The sequence below is a fragment of the Engraulis encrasicolus genome, chromosome 24, assembly GCF_034702125.1.
Source record: "Engraulis encrasicolus isolate BLACKSEA-1 chromosome 24, IST_EnEncr_1.0, whole genome shotgun sequence".
NCBI classification, from domain to species: domain Eukaryota; kingdom Metazoa; phylum Chordata; class Actinopteri; order Clupeiformes; family Engraulidae; genus Engraulis; species Engraulis encrasicolus.
The window spans coordinates 9,024,677-9,042,176 of NC_085880.1; the positions used below are offsets into that span (position 1 = coordinate 9,024,677).

General features: G+C 48.1%; 1 protein-coding gene across 1 annotated transcript in view; it reads left to right on the forward strand.

The window, feature by feature from the left end:
- The window catches only part of LOC134441327 (signal-induced proliferation-associated 1-like protein 2), a 202,163-nt gene that overhangs the window by 58,376 nt on the left and 126,287 nt on the right, over positions 1 to 17,500 (forward strand). Inside the window, exons 3-5 of the mRNA XM_063191596.1 lie at positions 11,235 to 12,508; positions 12,808 to 13,561; positions 13,703 to 13,888. Coding sequence (XP_063047666.1) covers positions 11,795 to 12,508; positions 12,808 to 13,561; positions 13,703 to 13,888 — 1,654 coding nt within the window. The 5' untranslated portion in view covers positions 11,235 to 11,794. The remainder of the gene's footprint in view (positions 1 to 11,234; positions 12,509 to 12,807; positions 13,562 to 13,702; positions 13,889 to 17,500) is intronic.

Consider the following 17,500-nt stretch of genomic DNA (forward strand, 5'->3'; position numbering starts at 1 on the left):
GTTTCAGCACTTGAATATAAGGAGAAAGAGTTGCTTTAGTTGGTGCATTACATTACATTACATTACATTACATTACATTACATTACACTTAGCTGGCTTTTCTCCAAAGCGACTTACAGTGATTTTTAGGGACAGGGTATTGGTTACAGTCCCTGCAGTGGGGTGAGGTTAGGTGCCTTGCTCAAGTACACCTCGGTCATGGTGTGAGATAGGAAGTGGAAGGGAGGGATTTGAACCGGCAACGCTCCGATCTGATCTCCTTAACCACTAGTCCATGGCTGCTCCAGTTAAGTATCATCACCAGGCGGAATAATTGTACTGTAGGAGGACCCCAGGGGAAAACACTGATCGGGCCTGCCAAGGTCCACATAGGGCCTCCACAACCAATACGGGAAGCCCCCGGATCCAGAGATTTAGCCTCCACGCCATAACTCTGCCCCAATGATACAGTAAGTTGCTAAGGTTTTGAGGCGGAAGTAAATCAGCCGCGGTTGCATCAAAACTGTTGAATGGAGTTCTATGGAACCACCCTCTCCCCTTATATAGACCTCCTTGCTCTGCTCCTTCTCATCACACTCTCAGACACTTCTTGAGGGTCACACACAACACCAGATGGGGAGTGTGACTGACTCCTCCACCATCTCGTCTCACCTCCTCGCACTTCCATGGCGTCACACTTGACCTCACACTTTGCTGGCGTCACACTTGGACTTCACCGCTTCGCAACACCTGCGATGAATGACCCGGCATCACAGCTTTATTTTAATGAAGTGTCCTTTACACTTGCGACCACTTTGCGCTTCATCTCTGTCAGCATGTCAACAAGCTTAAGAAAATATGCCATATACAAACTAGTTATTGTATGGTCAAGTGGTAGGCACGGGTTAGAAATGGTAGATCCATTTTTATCAGGAATTGATGCTACTTTTGAGCCACAGCAAGCCAAAACGATTTGTATTGCGCTTCTATGGACCAACCAGGAAGCAGCATTAGATTTCCAGAGTATCATAACTATAACTACGTAACTAACAGATTTGGATGCAGGGAACCTCGAAATCAAGATCATTCTGGATTAAACAAGAGGACCGTGGATGTGTTACATCAGACAGGGTCACAAAGAGAGCAGCGCAGCTGCATTACCCTGTTGCATAAGGGCCAGCATAGTGTTGTTTTACTGCGCAGAAGGGCAGAGTGTGTGGAAATCTCTCAAGTCGGAGCAGAGCAGAGCAGAGGGCTGCTGGGTAGATTGTAGTAATTGGCTGCTTTAGTTAGACAGGGCTCTGCTATGCTAGGCCATGCTATGCCATGTGACCCAGCTCTGATTGTGGGACTTGAAGGGAGAGAGATTTTCGTCTGGCGCCTCTTTCTCTCCCTCTCTCCCTCGCTCCCTCTCTCCCTCTCTCCTACCCCCATTCCTCACTTCATCTTCTACTTTTGACAGCATGTTAATTACACACACTGGCACGCGTACGCACACACAGTCACACACACACACGCACACACGCGCGCGTGCGCACACACACACGCATACACACACACCCTCTCGCCCACTACTCTGCGCGCTTTCTGTAATCAGGGCATGATGTCAAAGGGTTATTTTAAGACTAGGAAAAAGACACACACACACATGCACACACACACACACACACACACACGCACGCACGCACACACACACACACACATACACTCACACATTCTCTCACTCTCTTGCCTTCACATTGAGATGAGACTGTGCCAGTCACTATCAGCGCGGCCCCACCTCCCCAATGCCCGCCCCTGGAATGAGTTCATCACAATAATTAGTCTTGCCCACTCTACACACACACACACACACACACACACACACAGACACACACACACACACACACACACACACACACACACACACACACACACACACACACACACACACACACACACACACACACACACACACACACACACACACACACACACACACACACACACACACACACAAAGAGAATCACACTTACTTACTCTGTCTTGTCATACCCATAGATCACCGTAGAGAGATTGCAAGGCATCAATCACTTCCTTTCCTCCCAGTGGCAGATAAGGGCCTGGGGGGGCTGCAGAATTCAGAATGGGGGAGAGTTGTTACGCACGTACGCACATACGCGCTACAAGCCATCCTTGTAGCCCCTTACCAGACACCATTCCGCCACTGGGATCAGTGGACGTTGTAATAGTCACTGAAAAAAATGAACTACCCTACTACACCGCTATGACAGTGCATAGGGCCTTTAGTAATACATTACCACTTGGTCATTGGCATTCTGGTTACAGCTTATTTCTAACAGGGGTGGTGTCATAAGGAGTTGAGGGGTGTGTAGAATTCAGGGTGGGGGAGAGTTGCTAGCTCCTTCAGTGTCCCCCTCACCCCACTGTTGTTTGAGATTATCTATTTTCCACTCACACATGCATGCATACACACACATATAGTATTCATTCACACACATTCATCTCTCTCTGTATCCCCCCCCCCCCACACACACACACACTCTCACTCACTGTTGTTTTTCAGGACAGTTCTATTTTTGTTGCTCGGCCCCTACCTCTGAAGCCTGGGGAGGTCAAAGTTCACAGGGGTGGCTGGTGGTTGGTAATAGGGTGTGGGTGGTGTTAGTAATAGGGGGTCTGTGCTGGATAAGGGTTGACACGGGGGGTCGCAATGGATTGATCACTCTCACTAGCCTTCCTCCTCTACTCTACCACCACTGTCCTGACAGATGAAAGTGTGTGTGTGTGTGTGTAAGGGAAAGTGTGTGTGAGTGTGCGCGTGCGCGTGCGCGTGCGTGTGCGCGTGCGCGTGCGCGTGCGTGTGCGTGTGTGTGTGTGTGTGTGTCACCTGGCCCATGTTGCTTACTGTTTTCAGACTATTCTATTCTATTCTGTTATTTTTTTTTTCTGTCACTCTGTGTCCCTGAATTGTGGTCAGGAGGTGAGGAAGGGTGTGTGTGTGTGTGTGTGTGTGTGTGTGTGTGTGTGTGTGTGTGTGTGTGTGTGTGTGTGTGTGTGTGTGTGTGTGTGTGTGTGTGTGTGTGTGTGTGTGTGTGTGTGTGTGTGTGTGTGTGTGCCCGTGTGTGTGTGTGTGTGTGTGAAGGCAGCGGGGGTTGTTTTGCTGAGCTAGCAGGTTTGTTTAGTGCCATTGTGTGTGTGGGGAGGAAAGGGATGTCCAGACAGCAGCAGAATCAGACTGACTAATAGAGTGAGAAAGAGGTGGCGAAGGGTGGCACATTAATCACTGTCCACATTGTACTAACACACACACACACACACACACACACACACACACACACACACACACACACACACACACACACACACACACACACACACGCATGCATGCACACACACACACACACACACATGCATGCACACACACACACACACACAGACAAACACACGTGCGCTAGAGCATGCACGCACACACACAGACGCACGCACACACACACACACAGAGGCGTGCATGCACGTACACACACACGCATGCACGCACGCACGTTCACAAACACACACAGCTACACATAGAAACACACTCACACACTCACACTCACACACACATACACGCACGTGTACATCTACGCACCCATCTGGACCCATAAGTGTAATCGAGGGCACAGGCTGCAACAACCACATCGGGGCCTCTGGGGTGTTATGTTTTACTAGTGGATTTCACCCTTCAAGAAAAAAAGAAAGCTTTATTGTGTTTGTCCCTTCTTCTTGTGCCCAGAAGTACTCATAAAGTTGTCATGGATATAGCATTTAGCGCGAGGAGAGGCTTACTATGTGGTAAACACACATGATGAAAGGCCTTATGTGACCATGTCACACATGTTTTCTATGGTGAAAAAGACAACACAAAAGGCCTTCAATAAGGCCAACACTAAGATGTGTTTGTTAAGAGGAAACCAAGTGTTGATCATCATTAACACACTGTTAACAAGACATGTTCATGTGAGAAATATGGTATTATTATGTGTAATGTAGAAACCATGGGTGTGTATCAGGCCACTGGTCGTGAGATCTTCCACTCATCTTCTCAACCCTCAGCAAGCACTGCCATCTTAATAAAACATGTAACACACATTGTTCTCTACATACTGTATTTATTTTATTTATTTCAAATATAGTCAAACGTTTTGAGCAGTATCGTCCAGTGCTTGTGTGATGACGTCTCTTCATATCTCTGTCTCTGTCTCCCTTTCTCTCTCTCTCTCCGTCCCTCTCTCCCTCTCTCTTTCTGTCTTTCTCTCTCTCTCTCTCCGTCCCTCTCTCTCTCTTTCTTTCTTTCCCTCTCTCTCTCTCTCTCTCTCTCTCTCTTTCTTTCTCCCTCCCTCTCTCTCTCTCTCTCTCTCTCTCTCTCTCTCTCTCTCTCTCTCTCTCTCTCTCTCTCTCTCTCTCTCTCTTTATAAAGGCAGGTCAGCCATGATGAAAACCACTTTGTTTGTCCAGGTGGCACTTTTGCGTGCGTGTCTGTGTCTGTGTGTGTGTGTGTGGAGGGCGGAGAATAGGCAGACGGGTCATGTGCGGACACAAGTCACTCAGACACTCTGGGGGGAGCATCGCTAAGTTATATAGTTTTCCTATGCTTGCAGCTCAGAGTGGAGGGGGTATCAAGTGTTTATCTCACTCCCAGTATGCAGGAACAGTTTGGTATGGTGGTTTGACGTGTGTTGCTGATTGGTACAGTATGTTGGATTGTAGACTCTGTTGTTGTTATGTTGCCATGGTTGCCATGGATATGACTTCTGTACAGTAATATGGAGTTACTAAAGCTGGTATGTGAGAGATGCTCTGTGCTGGTTGTCTGTGCATTTAGAGATCAACGTACACGCAAGTCAACATGGTGTTAGACAGGTCTGTTTTTGTAGTTGTTTATTTTCAAAATGTATTTTTCAAATGCTTCCCATTTAATGCGTTAAAGAGTATTTGCTTTGTAATAAACAAAGTAATATTTGTTGGCCTGACATGCAATTAGTTTTGCAGCCAAATGGTAGACATCTAGAGAAGATCTACTCACTGTATACTTAGGTGTTGATGGTGGTGGCAATGATAAACATTTCAGAGGGAAGATTCCGCACACTCTTGTTCAATGCTGAATTTATTTAGCCAAACGTTTCGGACAAGAGTATGCGGCATCTTCCCTCTGAAGTGAACAAGTACCCGCAACCTGCACCTCCAAACCTGGTATGCGTTGGCTTTCCCTCCGGTAATGATAAACATAACCCATTTTGAAAGGTCATCATACATTCTGGAAATAAACTACTAAATGAATCACATACTCTACCTTCTAAAGACAATATGGTGGTCTTGTGGTGGCTTGATCCCTGTTGGTTAGGAGGTCACGTGGCCGTAACCCATCAGATCAGATGTCCGTATCTGATCACTCTGCTTGTAATGGAGCAGAAGACCTGAATCCCACAGATGTGTCCTACATCAATAACCGGTAGTCAGCTATTACTTAACGTATGCAATGTCCTATCAGATGCTCCTCAGCTGTGTGTGTGTGTGTGTGTGTGTGTGTGTGTGTGTGTGTGTGTGTGTGTGTGTGTGTGTGTGTGTGTGTGTGTGTGTGTGTGCGTGTGCGTGTGTGTGTAGCCTAAGCTCCAGGAGCACCATTAGAAAGATGTCACTGCCTGTTCCAGTACATACATATGTAGTCAAGTGGGATAAATAATTCAGTCATCCGTCCTGTCCCATATGCAGTGAGTCGCGTGGTACTTACATTAACCTCATGCCTTATCTCTCATCTCTTCATTTCCTCATATCCTCTTTGTGACCTTCCACCTACACACATCCTTGTCAGGCTCTTCACCCTCATCCTCTTCTCTTCTCTTCTCCTCTCTTTTCTTCTCTTCTCTTTTTTTCTCTTTTCTTCTCTTTTCTTCTCTTCTCTTCTCTTCTCTTCTCTTCTCTTCTCCTCTCTTTTCTTCTCTTCTCTTCTCTTCTCTTCTCTTCTCTTCTCTTCTCTTCTCTTCTCTTCTCTTCTCTTCTCTTCTCTTCTCTTTTTTGTAAGAAGTGGTAGCATTCCCTAAACACCCTTGAAAAATATCCCACTGGATGTATTTTGTTCTGTTATCTTCAGTTGTTAATTCATGAGAGCATTTATCACCTGTGATTTTGGGCCTAGACACAGTCTGTCCCTGTCATTGTCCCTGCTTCAAAGCCACTGAGTGATCCGTTCTCTGTCTTGTAATGCGAGCTGCATTTGGTCAGTTTATTCCAACTGCCACCACAGTAGTGTTGTGACGTTCGCGAACGAGCCAATTCTTTTTAACGGCTCCCAGAAGTGAACGATGGAAATCGGATTACAGGTGTGGGAGCCACTCTCAAGCTTTTCCTTTCATTGTTCATTAATTTTAAGCACCTGACCTTGACGTGAGTGCTTTAATTTAGGGTAAAAAACACAATAGTCTGCCTTAAAGAATGTCAGAAAATGTCTTTAGACGCAGGAGGATAATCAGTTGTTGTTTGGACAAAATGACCTAGAGCTGGAGACAAAATATACATTCTAAACACTGAATACATAATTTAAAAAAGAGCCAAAAGGGCCAGTTTTTTTAACGGCTCTTTGAAAGGACCGAGCCACTATGATCCGGATCTCGTCAAAGAACCATTAGTCCCATCTCTACACCACAGCAGGCGACCCTCATGCAGCGTTGGTGGAATGGAATAGAATAGATTGTGATGTCACAGACACCAGAGATTTTAGAACACCAGATGGAATATGAGCAAGCCGGAATTCAAAAACGCTATCTCCCTCCTCCTCTCTCAAGTCACCAGTGCCCCAAAGCATCCAAGATGTTATCTAATATTTAATACTGGTGTATTAAGATGTTGGCCTGCATTAGGGAGCCCTAGTCACGTCATGGAGAAGCCTTCTCATGCGAGGCTACACACAGCATGGGGTGAAAAGGGCACCACTGACTACTGTTGGGGCTTTAGGGGGAATTAATTCAAGCTACAGTGAGTGTGAACATCACACAGTAAACAACCCCCGTAGACACACACACACACACACACACACACACACACACACACACACACACACACACACACACACACACACACACACACACACACACACACACACACACACACACACACACACACACACACATACACACACACACACACACACACCATGCAGCAATTTCACAGTAATGAAATAACAAACATCCATGTTATTTTGAAAATTTTTAATTGTACATGGTGATATATGTACATATACTGTACTTGGCCCAGCGATGACAAAAACATTATTTATTTGTATTATTTTATTCATTTGCGTGACTAAGCTGCTCACCAATCATACTTGTAATCACATCACGCCACATCTGCTGCTGTGTGCACAGTTGTTGGGCAGACTTGACATGCACTGAGAATCCCGGTGGCTTTATCCCTCTCCCTCTCCCTCACTCTCTCACTATCACTATCACTCTCACTTGCTCTCTCTCTCTCTCTCTCTCTCTCCCTCTCCCTCACTCTCTCACTATCACTATCACTATCACTCTCACTTGCTCTCTCTCTCTCTCTCTCTCTCTCTCTCTCTCTCTCTCTCTCTCTCTCTCTCTCTCTCTCTCCCTCTCCCTCACTCTCTCACTATCACTCTCACTTGCCCTCTCTCTCTCTCTCTCTCTCTCTCTCTCTCTCTCTCTCTCTCTCTCTCTCTCTCTCTCTCTCTCTCTCTCTCTCTCTCTCTCTCTCTCCATCTCCCTCTCCATCTCCATCTCCCTCTCTCTCTCACCATCTCTCTCTCTCTCTCTCTCTCTCTCTCTCTCTCTCTCTCTCTCTCTCTCTCTCTCTCTCTCTCTCTCTCTCTCTCTCTCTCACTCTCACTCTCTCTCATCATCATCATCTTCATCACTGGTAATCTTGATATGGCCCACATTTCTCCACAGATGTTATTTTCTCCTGTCGGACTAGAAAGGCTGGGGAAATATGTAAACATGGCGTGCTGATATGTCTGGGAGCTGGACAGTTTTGACACACATTGAAGCATTGCAGTCTGTGTATACGTGTGTGTGTGTGTGTGTGTGTGTGTGTGTGTGTGTGTGTGTGTGTGTGTGTGTGTGTGTGTGTGTGTGTGTGTGTGTGTGTGTGTGTGTGTCATCGAGAGAGAGAGAGAGAGAGAGAGAGAGAGAGGAGAGAGGAGAGAGAGAGAGAGAGAGAGAGAGAGAGAGAGAGAGAGAGAGAGAGAGAGAGAGAGAGAGAGAGAGAGAGAGAGAGAAGGAATGGAACAGAACAGAAAGAGGAAATGTTTTCAACCCGCCAGCTTTTAATCATGTTTTTTTCTTGTCCGTATCTGATTGCTTGTCGGACAAATTCCTCCATGAGCATTAAAATTTCGATTCGTACCATGACAAGTTTGACAGCCATTTCTCCCAGGGAGGGCCTATGTAAGCATGATAAGCATAGCTCGCTCATCAGATGATACACAAGGACACATGTCCACACGCAGTGTGTTGGAACAGACCTGCAGGGTTTTTTTTTGGTCATGATGATTTGATTTATTTCCTCCAACAGGTGTGTGTGTGTGTGTGTGTGTGTGTGTGTGTGTGTGTGTGTGTGTGTGTGTGTGTGTGTGTGTGTGTGTGTGTGTGTGTGTGTGTGTGTCTGTGTGTCTGTGTGTCTGTGTGTGTCTGTGTCTGTGTCTGTGTCTGTGTCTGTGTGTGTGTGTGTGTGTCTGTGTGTGTGTGTCTGTGTGTTTGTGTGTGTGTCAGATCAAGGGGGATTTAGAGGACAAGACAAATGCATTTACACAAGGACATGGGGATATTCTGTGCTTCTCATGCTTAGAGACACTGGAGTAAAATGAGACATGTAGTGATGCTGTGTTTTGGGTGACGTTGTTGGGTACTGATTTGGTTCTTACTGTTGCAGTATGTGTCCTGTATGGCTTTGAGATTTTGCTCTGAGTGAAGAGCTAAGAATTGTCTTGCACTGGATGTAACATTTATGCTGGAATTTGTTTAATTTAAACATGTTAAATTGCTAACTGTTACCTTGACAGTGTATGTAGATGGGGACCGTGGTAAATTCATTGCACACAAGTAGACATTTTTTGATCACTAATGTTATTGACTACAATAACCTTATTTCCTCAATTATTACCAACCTGACACATCCCCTACCAACCCAATGTAAAGATTGACAGATTCCACAGGATGTTCCTACTCATAGAAGATGCTGTGCTTTTCTTTCTATGTTGACAGCTCTCGTCGCGTACAATAGAACAGCCTGTCAGCACATTGTCATCATCCTAATTCCATATTTGTTTACTTGAGGACTGTTATTGTTATATAATAGATACATTATGCTGTGGTATTGTTTGGAAATGTGTTGCTAAGTTGTTATTGTTCTGGCTGTATGGCTTAAGGGGCGGTTTATTGTATGGATGTTGGCACAAGTTGGAGACAGAGCGAGGGCCCATCTATTCATTGTTGTGAAAGCGAAAGCCCATTGGGAAACTCCAACTCCCATTGTCATTGTGACACAGCACTCCACAGCACAGAAGTGAACACTGCACACTGCACACAACGAAATTGCATTTATGCCTCACCCGTGCAAGGGGGCAGCCCTCAGTGGCGCCCCATGGGGAGCAGTGCGGTGGGACGGTACCATGCTCAGGGTACCTCAGTCATGGAGGAGGATGGGGGAGAGCACTGGTTGATTACTCCCCCCACCAACCTGGCGGGTCGGGAGTCGAACCGGCAACCTCTGGGATGCAAGTCTGACGCCCTAACCGCTCACCCATGACTTGTCATCACGTTAGTATTGTGTCCTTGTTAAAAGGTTCTTCCCTCAAACAGAACCCAATGTTTGGCCGCAGATGGCAGTCCCATTGCTTCAGGAGTGAACAAAAGTGCATGACTTGGTGGTTTAAAATGCAATGCTACACGGCGTATATTTTATTTGCTTGCTTTCATTGGGCAGGACAGTTTGATAGGAGACAGAAAAGTAACGGGAGAGAGAGAGACAGGGGAGGATGGGAAAACCACCTATGGCCAGAATTGAACCAGGGTGTCTGACGTAACAGTCAGTGCCGTAGTTGTTTGAGCCACAGCCGGGGCCCTTTGTTGTTTACATTTTCATCAGTTTAGGGGGTCTGTTTGTGATGCTTCCTGTGGACCTCCAACGTTTTGTGACGTGCGGTACATACCCTACGTACGTTCATGTATGTCACAAAAGAGCTTCAGCACATTACAACATTTCGTCAAAACATGTAAGTTTATATCCTTAACGTGAACACTTGGGCAGTGGGACACATGTATACAAGAACAGACAAATTGAAAACACACACCCTTCAATGTCCAGTCAGTGCTGCGTTCCCCTTCTGAAGTTTATGCCTCCGTCAAGAATGAATTGATTACAAACTCTTTGCCAGGTTTTACTTCATTTTGGTGTCCAGTGTGTTTCCTGTCTGCTCTAACCTGCTGGTTAGATTACATACGTATACACAGCATGCTCCAGGCTATTGCCTTAGACACATGTCTAAACATTCAGACAGGAATGCATTGAGGCGGCCGCCCATAGACCTCCATCGCTGGTCGCCATGTGCGGAGACTTAACTAATCTGCCTCCTCAGACTCTCAGACACTCAGACACGCCGCTTCAGTGTGCCTCATAATCGTCTCATAGCCTGCAAAAGTTTCGCAGGGCCACTGACAGCTTTTGCTTTGCCCTGGACAAAGTCATCTGAAAGGGCCCCCACCCATCCAATACAAGGAAGGACCCTCTTTCCTGCTACTTTGTACAAGATTCAGTTCTGCAGTTATACAGTCCCAGGACTTTTTTTTTGTTTTTCATTTACTCGCCTTTTTTACCAGCTTAAACAGCAAACACCAGAGATTAGAATGACAATGGCACCATTTTGAAACACTTGTTTAGATCGCTTAACACACTACTTCCTTTCTCCTCACTCCGAGAGGAAATTGGATTTTTTCCCCCTCACCCCCCTGACTCTCTCTCCCCTAGTCATTTTGGCAAAACAGCTCTGCTAATTTCTGTCTCGCAGCATTCTTAGGCAATCTGAGTATTTTGGGAAATGTACCCTGCTGTTCTCCCAAGGTCTCAATGAAGAATCGGTATTAATTTTCTTTTCTACCCCCTCTTCCCCCGACCCTATTATTTCTCTCTCTCTCTCTCTCTCTCTCTCTCTCTCTCTCTCTCTCTCTCTCTCTCTCTCTCTCTCTCTCTCTTCACTACAGATCCATCTCCTACAGCTGTCGTCCTGAATTAGCTGCCGTGAAGGAAGGAAAAGGAAAGGGGACCACTTCACTTCACTTCACTACTGCGCTCCACTCTTCATCTCCCCACGCCACTACTACCCGACAACAGACGCTCAGCATCAGGGGTTGTGGAGGGCAGTAGTCTGGTTATGGACTCCTGCTCCTGAGGGTGAAAGGTCAGGTAGGCCTGCATGCAGGGGCCTCTCCTGGAGTGCCGGAGACTTCCTCTGCAGGCCCAACTGCAAGAGACAGACCCCAGCCTCACCCCCCTCTCGCCTCTCTCGACACCCTCTATCTCCCTCACTCTGTTGTTTCCCTCTGAAAAGGACCCACAACCCCACAATGATGTGAATGAGAGCAGAAAGGTGTGGGGTGTTTCATTCAGCGTATTTTCCATACTTGTTTTGTTATCTCTCGCGGGTATGATATGAGTGTTTTGGGACGCGAGGCGAGGAGACAACGTGTCTTATCATCCACCATTAGCACTAGCAGCGTCAGCTGTTAGCGTCGGCACACTGGACTAACCGCGACGTGACGACATGCAGTCCGAGGAACTCTTCAACAGGAAACTGAAAGCCTTGAATGGCAGCATGGGCCCTCCTCCAAGCAGCGGCGGCGGCAGCGGCACATTGCCGGGCTCTAAGGCGGGCGACGGCGGCAAAGCCAACGGCGCCCCGGCCATGCCCAAGATGGGGGTGCGCGCCCGAGTCACAGACTGGCCCCCGAAAAAGGACGTGTGGGTAGACGGCCGCGGGGCCACGTTGGGCCCCCACTACGAGAGTGTCATCATGGCCTTTCAGAACGGCCAGCAGCTGCAGCTTCAGCAAGACCCACGTCTAGTGGGAATGGACATCCACGACATGGACGAGCCACCTCCGCTAGACCCCGACGAATACCCGGACACTAGGTACTCTCTCAGCGACCTTCTGAGTCGCTCGCCCTTGAAAGGCCTCCACCCGATCCGGCAGCGCAGCAACAGCGACGTGACCATCAGTGACATCGACTCGGAGGACCTGGTGGTGGATCAGAAGGCGGTGAACCCCAACACGGGAGCCTCGCTGCACCGCGAGTACGGCAGCACCTCCTCCATCGACCGGCAGGGCCTGATGACGGGAGACGGCTTCTACACGCTGCTGCGGGGCTACCGGGTGGAGACGCTGGACCACCATCTCAGGAGCGCCAGCAGCAGACACCACGCTCTGCCCCCGTCTCTGCCTCACCCCCACCCCCATGGGCATCCTCATCACCCACAGGTGAAGTGTTTAGCTTGACTTATTTTTTCTGTTGATTTCTGTTGGGGGTTAAGCCTAATGTTATGGTATTGGTACACCAATGTCACACCTAAGATAGGTTAGAACACTCTAAGTTAGAACATATTTCTTCTAATTGCCAGATTTTGTTGTGACTTGTCTGTCTGGTCTATTCATGGGACAGTGAGACAGATAATATTGATGTCTAAGTATGTTACAATATTGATACCTTTGCATATTTAGTCAATTTGAAGTAATGGACAATAACGCTGACTTTGAATTTGATCTTGACTTTGGTCCAGGGCTTTCCGGAGCTGCTGCGCTGCGAATCGGCCTTGTCCCCCGCGCTGCAGACGGCGGCCCAGATCGCGCGCGGCGAGATCGTGCGCATCTCCAACTACGACTACGTGGACGGCTCGCTCTACTACAGCCGCGAGCGCTGCGGCGACAAGTCCTTCATGCGCCGCCTCAAGTCCGACTCCACGGAGACCACCTCGCTGTTCCGCAAGCTGCGCACCATCAAGAGCGACCACGAGGGCCTGCGCCTGTCCGTGGACGGCGGCGACGACCCGCGGCGGCCCCTCAGCTTCCAGAAGTGCTTCGCCCACTACGACGTGCAGAGCGTGCTGTTCAACGTCAGCGAGGCGCAGGCCAGCCGCAGCAGCCTGGCTCAGAGGAAGAACACCACCACGGGAGCCTCGGCCGCCTCCGCAGGACTGCCTGGAGCAGCTGAACTCGCAGGTGGTGGTGGTGGTGTGCCAAGAGGAGGTGGTGGTGGTGTTGGAGTTGGACTAGCAGCAGCATCAGCAATGTCGGTAGCAGCCTGCAGCAGCAGTGGTGGTGGCGGTGGCTTGGGCAGCATGGGTGGCCAGACCTCGTCCTCCTTCGAGTCTCCGCTGGGCAGCCGCGAGGACCTGAACCCCAAGGAGAACCTGGACGCGGACGAGGGTGACGGCAAGAGCAGCGGCATGGTGCTCAGCTGCCCGCACTTCCGCAACGAGGTTGGCGGCGAGGGCGAGCGGCGGATCTCGCTCTCGCGGGCCAACAGCGGCGGAGGTGGAGGTGGAGGTGGTGGCGGTGGCGGTGGCGGTGGCGGTGGCGGTGGCGGCGGGGCTGGTGGCACACTGGGAGGGGGCAGTGGCATTGGCACTAGCGGTGGTGGTGGTGGTGCCAGTGGAGGAGGAGGAGGAGGAGGAGGAGGAGGAGGAGGGGAGAGCTGCTCATTTGAGTCGTCTCTGAGCTCGCACTGCACCAACGCCGGCGTCTCGGTTCTGGAGGTGCCGCGCGAGAACCAGCCCATCCACCGGGAGAAAGTCAAACGCTACATCATCGAGCACATCGACCTGGGAGCGTACTACTACCACAAGTACTTCTACGGCAAAGGTAAGGCTTAAACATAGCCTAGTGCCAAACTCAAGCTAAATTGTGGTGTTGTGTTGCATGACAAACGACCCATAACTTGAGATCTCTCGGTTAAAACCGCAAGCCCTCAGGCTTTCTTCTCTCTGTCTCTCTTCCTCTCTCTCTCTCTCTCTCTCTCTCTCTCTCTCTCTCTCTCTCCCAAACTCTTGCTTTTTTCTTTTTCTCCTTGCTTTTCACCTCTTTTCTTGAAATCAGCGTTGTGCATAAACAACAGCAGGTGAGAGAAAGGTCATGGCGTGTCTCGTTGACTGGAGTTTGTGAGTGGAGTCAGTCAGCCACAGTTCAGAGCGTGATGCTTTGTGTGAGGCGTGTTACGGGATACGATGCGGTGCTCCTCGGAAACAATGTGAGGATTGTTTCCGTGTGTGTGTGTGTATGTGTAAGTGGGTGTGTGTGTGCGTTTATGTGAGTGTGCATAGGTTACACTCCACTTCCTTAGGAGGTGAGTGTTAGCGTCAGTCTGTCTTTGTGTGTGTGTGTGTGTGTGTGTGTGTGTGTGTGTGTGTGTGTGTGTGTGTGTGTGTGTGTGTGTGTGTGTGTGTGTGTGTGTGTGTGTGTGTGTGTGTGTGTGTGTGTGTGTGTGTCAGACAGGACAATGTGTGTGATATGTCCCTCCCGGCATGAGGAGTGTTGTGATTTGTCATGGGAGAAGCGAGAGGAGACGAGGAGAGCAAAGGGTCTCATTGCAGCTGTTGCTCTCAGAGGTGCTTGGAGAAGGAGATTGTGTGTGTGTATGTTTGTATGCGTGTGTGTGTGTGTGTGTGTGTGTGTGTGTGTGTGTGTGTGTGTGTGTGTGTGTGTGTGTGTGTGTGTGTTTGCGCTTGTGTGTATCTGCATGTCTGTGGGTTTTTTGCACGTGTGAGGGTGTGTTTGTGTGTGTGTGTGTATGTGTGTATTTGAGTTCAGAGTTCTCTTATGCATGGTCAGGTGGGACCCTCAGCTTACTGAGGCGTCATTGAGATATTTCCTTCCTAACACCCAGGCTATGGAGATGGGCCTACCGCTCAGGCTCAGCTCACCTGAATGTGAAATGTGTTCTGGCTGTGTGCAACGCCATATCCACATAGCCACATCTGTTTTCTCAGTTGCCATTGTCTGTAGGTTTTAGTTTGTAGATCTACCGCTGTGTGTCTTCATGGTGTGTATATGCATTCTTGCATGCATGCATTCGTGTGTGTGTGTGTGTGTGTGTGTGTGTGTGTGTGTGTGTGTGTGTGTGTGTGTGTGTGTGTGTGTGTGTGTGTGTGTGTGTGTGTGTGTGTGTGTGTGTGTGTGTGTGTGTGTGTGCATTTATGTGTGTGTGCATTTTACATATGTGTGTGAGCACATTCTCTCAGCGTATTGTGTTACTCATTTTAAGCCCTAAAAAACAGCTGCTGCTTCGCTCTCTCGGTCCGGTATCTCCAGCATCCCTCTGGAGCGTACACACACACACACACACACACACACACACACGCACACGCACACGCACACGCACACACATGCACGCACACACGCACACACGGATGCAGACGCACACACACACACACACACGCACACGCACACGCACACACATGCACGCACACACGCACACACGGATGCAGACGCACACATACACAAACACATAGGCACTATAATCTCATAGGCACTAGAATATACTTTATATGCAAACAAGTCCAAACAAATATGGACATACTGTACACACACACACACACACACACACACACACACACACACACACACACACACACACACACACACACACACACACACACACACACACACACACACACACACACACACACACACACACACACACACTAAACAGACCCTGTGTATCCATACTGTACTATGCTTTGGTTTATGCTTTAGAGAGTTTGCTAGTCCCTGTGCGCTTCGCTGCACTGGAGTTGCTTTGAAAGTGCTCCAGCCGTGGAGAATAAGGCAATTATAGCACCCAGCTCAAATGGCATTAAAACATGTTAGTGGGCTTATTCTGTCGGGGAGTGGATTATCATATACTCCGAAATGTCTTTTTGTTATGTGGGGGCCCCATCCAACAAAACTGAGAGCACCACCATTTTTATATCCCCGAAACGCGGAGCGTCGGGGATGTAATGGTTTTGCGTGCAACGCCGCCGCCGCCGCGTAAGGTCTTTCGTGTTAACGCGATAACTTTTGAACGGATGTTTGGATTTGTCCCAGATTTGGTGTGTGAATGCTCTAGGGCAGGTTCATGAACTGATTCGAATTTGGAGGTCAACAATTTCAAGATGGCCGAATTCAAGATGGCCGAATTTTTGTTTGGCCCATTACTTCTGACCGGGTGGATGGATTTGTCCCAGATTTGGTGTGTGAATGCTCTAGGGTGGGTTCATGAACTGATTACAGTTTGGAGGTTAACACTTTCAAGATGGCCGAATTTTTGTTTGGTCCATAACTTCTGACCGGGTGGATGGATTTGTCCCAGATTTGGTGTGTGAATGTTCTAGGGTAGATTCATGAACTGATTCGAGTCTGGAGGTCAACAATTTCAAGATGGCCGAATTCAAGATGGCCGAATTTTTGTTTGGCCCATTACTTCTGACTGGGTGGATGGATTTGTCCCAGATTTGGTGTGTGAATGCTCTAGGGTGGGTTCATGAACTGATTACAGTTTGGAGTAGGGCTGCACAATTAATCGAATTTTAATCAAAATCGCGATTTTGGCCGCCACGATCATAAAACATGAAAATCGCGATTTTATGGGAGGAAATTCAGTGTTCCATCTAAGCTGCGCGCACCTGCAGACTTGTGCACTGCTCGAACGTTCTCAGCACAAAGACATTTCAGCCAATAGTAATATTGTTGACAACTGTCTCTGGGTGGAGGCAGAGCCATGACTCTGGGTGGAGGATAAGTCTGTGAACCAATAAGCAGACAGTATTGAGAGGGGGCGGGCGGCAGCATTTTGGCAGGCTGGCTGGGAGTCGGAGACGGAAATCTCCGTGTCAGTGCACTCACTCACTGCTGGGCAGTTGAGGGGAGTTGTTTCATCCTAATGGTGGATATATATAAGAAATTCAAACATTAAACCAGCCATTGCATGATGCTGGAGTCTCTGAATGTGTTTTGAAACTATGTGCTTTGACAAGCAACTGTTTGTGACTATGGAAAACAAAGAGAAATAGCTTTAATTCTGGTCTAAAAAAATCGCTAGTTAGCATGCTAACACAAACGAAATAAGCTAAGTAATGTTCTACAACAATTAGAGTGGCTGTTACTCACTACTAATTAACACCAACCTGCGTGTAGATATCATAGCTGTTTTGGTGGACAAGTAATGTAAAGTTACACTGGTGCAGTGAGTTAAATTACAATGAGTGAAATTCAACACAATTTGTAGCTGCCATAGTTGCTTCTGCTTCCTACATTCTCAAATTAGCTTGCTAGCTTGACAAATGCACTGCAGTTCAAATAGGCAGAACCTAACAGAACCCTAGGCAATAATACACATCATGAAGCTATGTTTTATTTAAATGGTTATGTTTTCATGCCAAGTCATGTATTAGGCTACTTTACAGACCAGAGCATGTGCATATTATTAAATTCAAA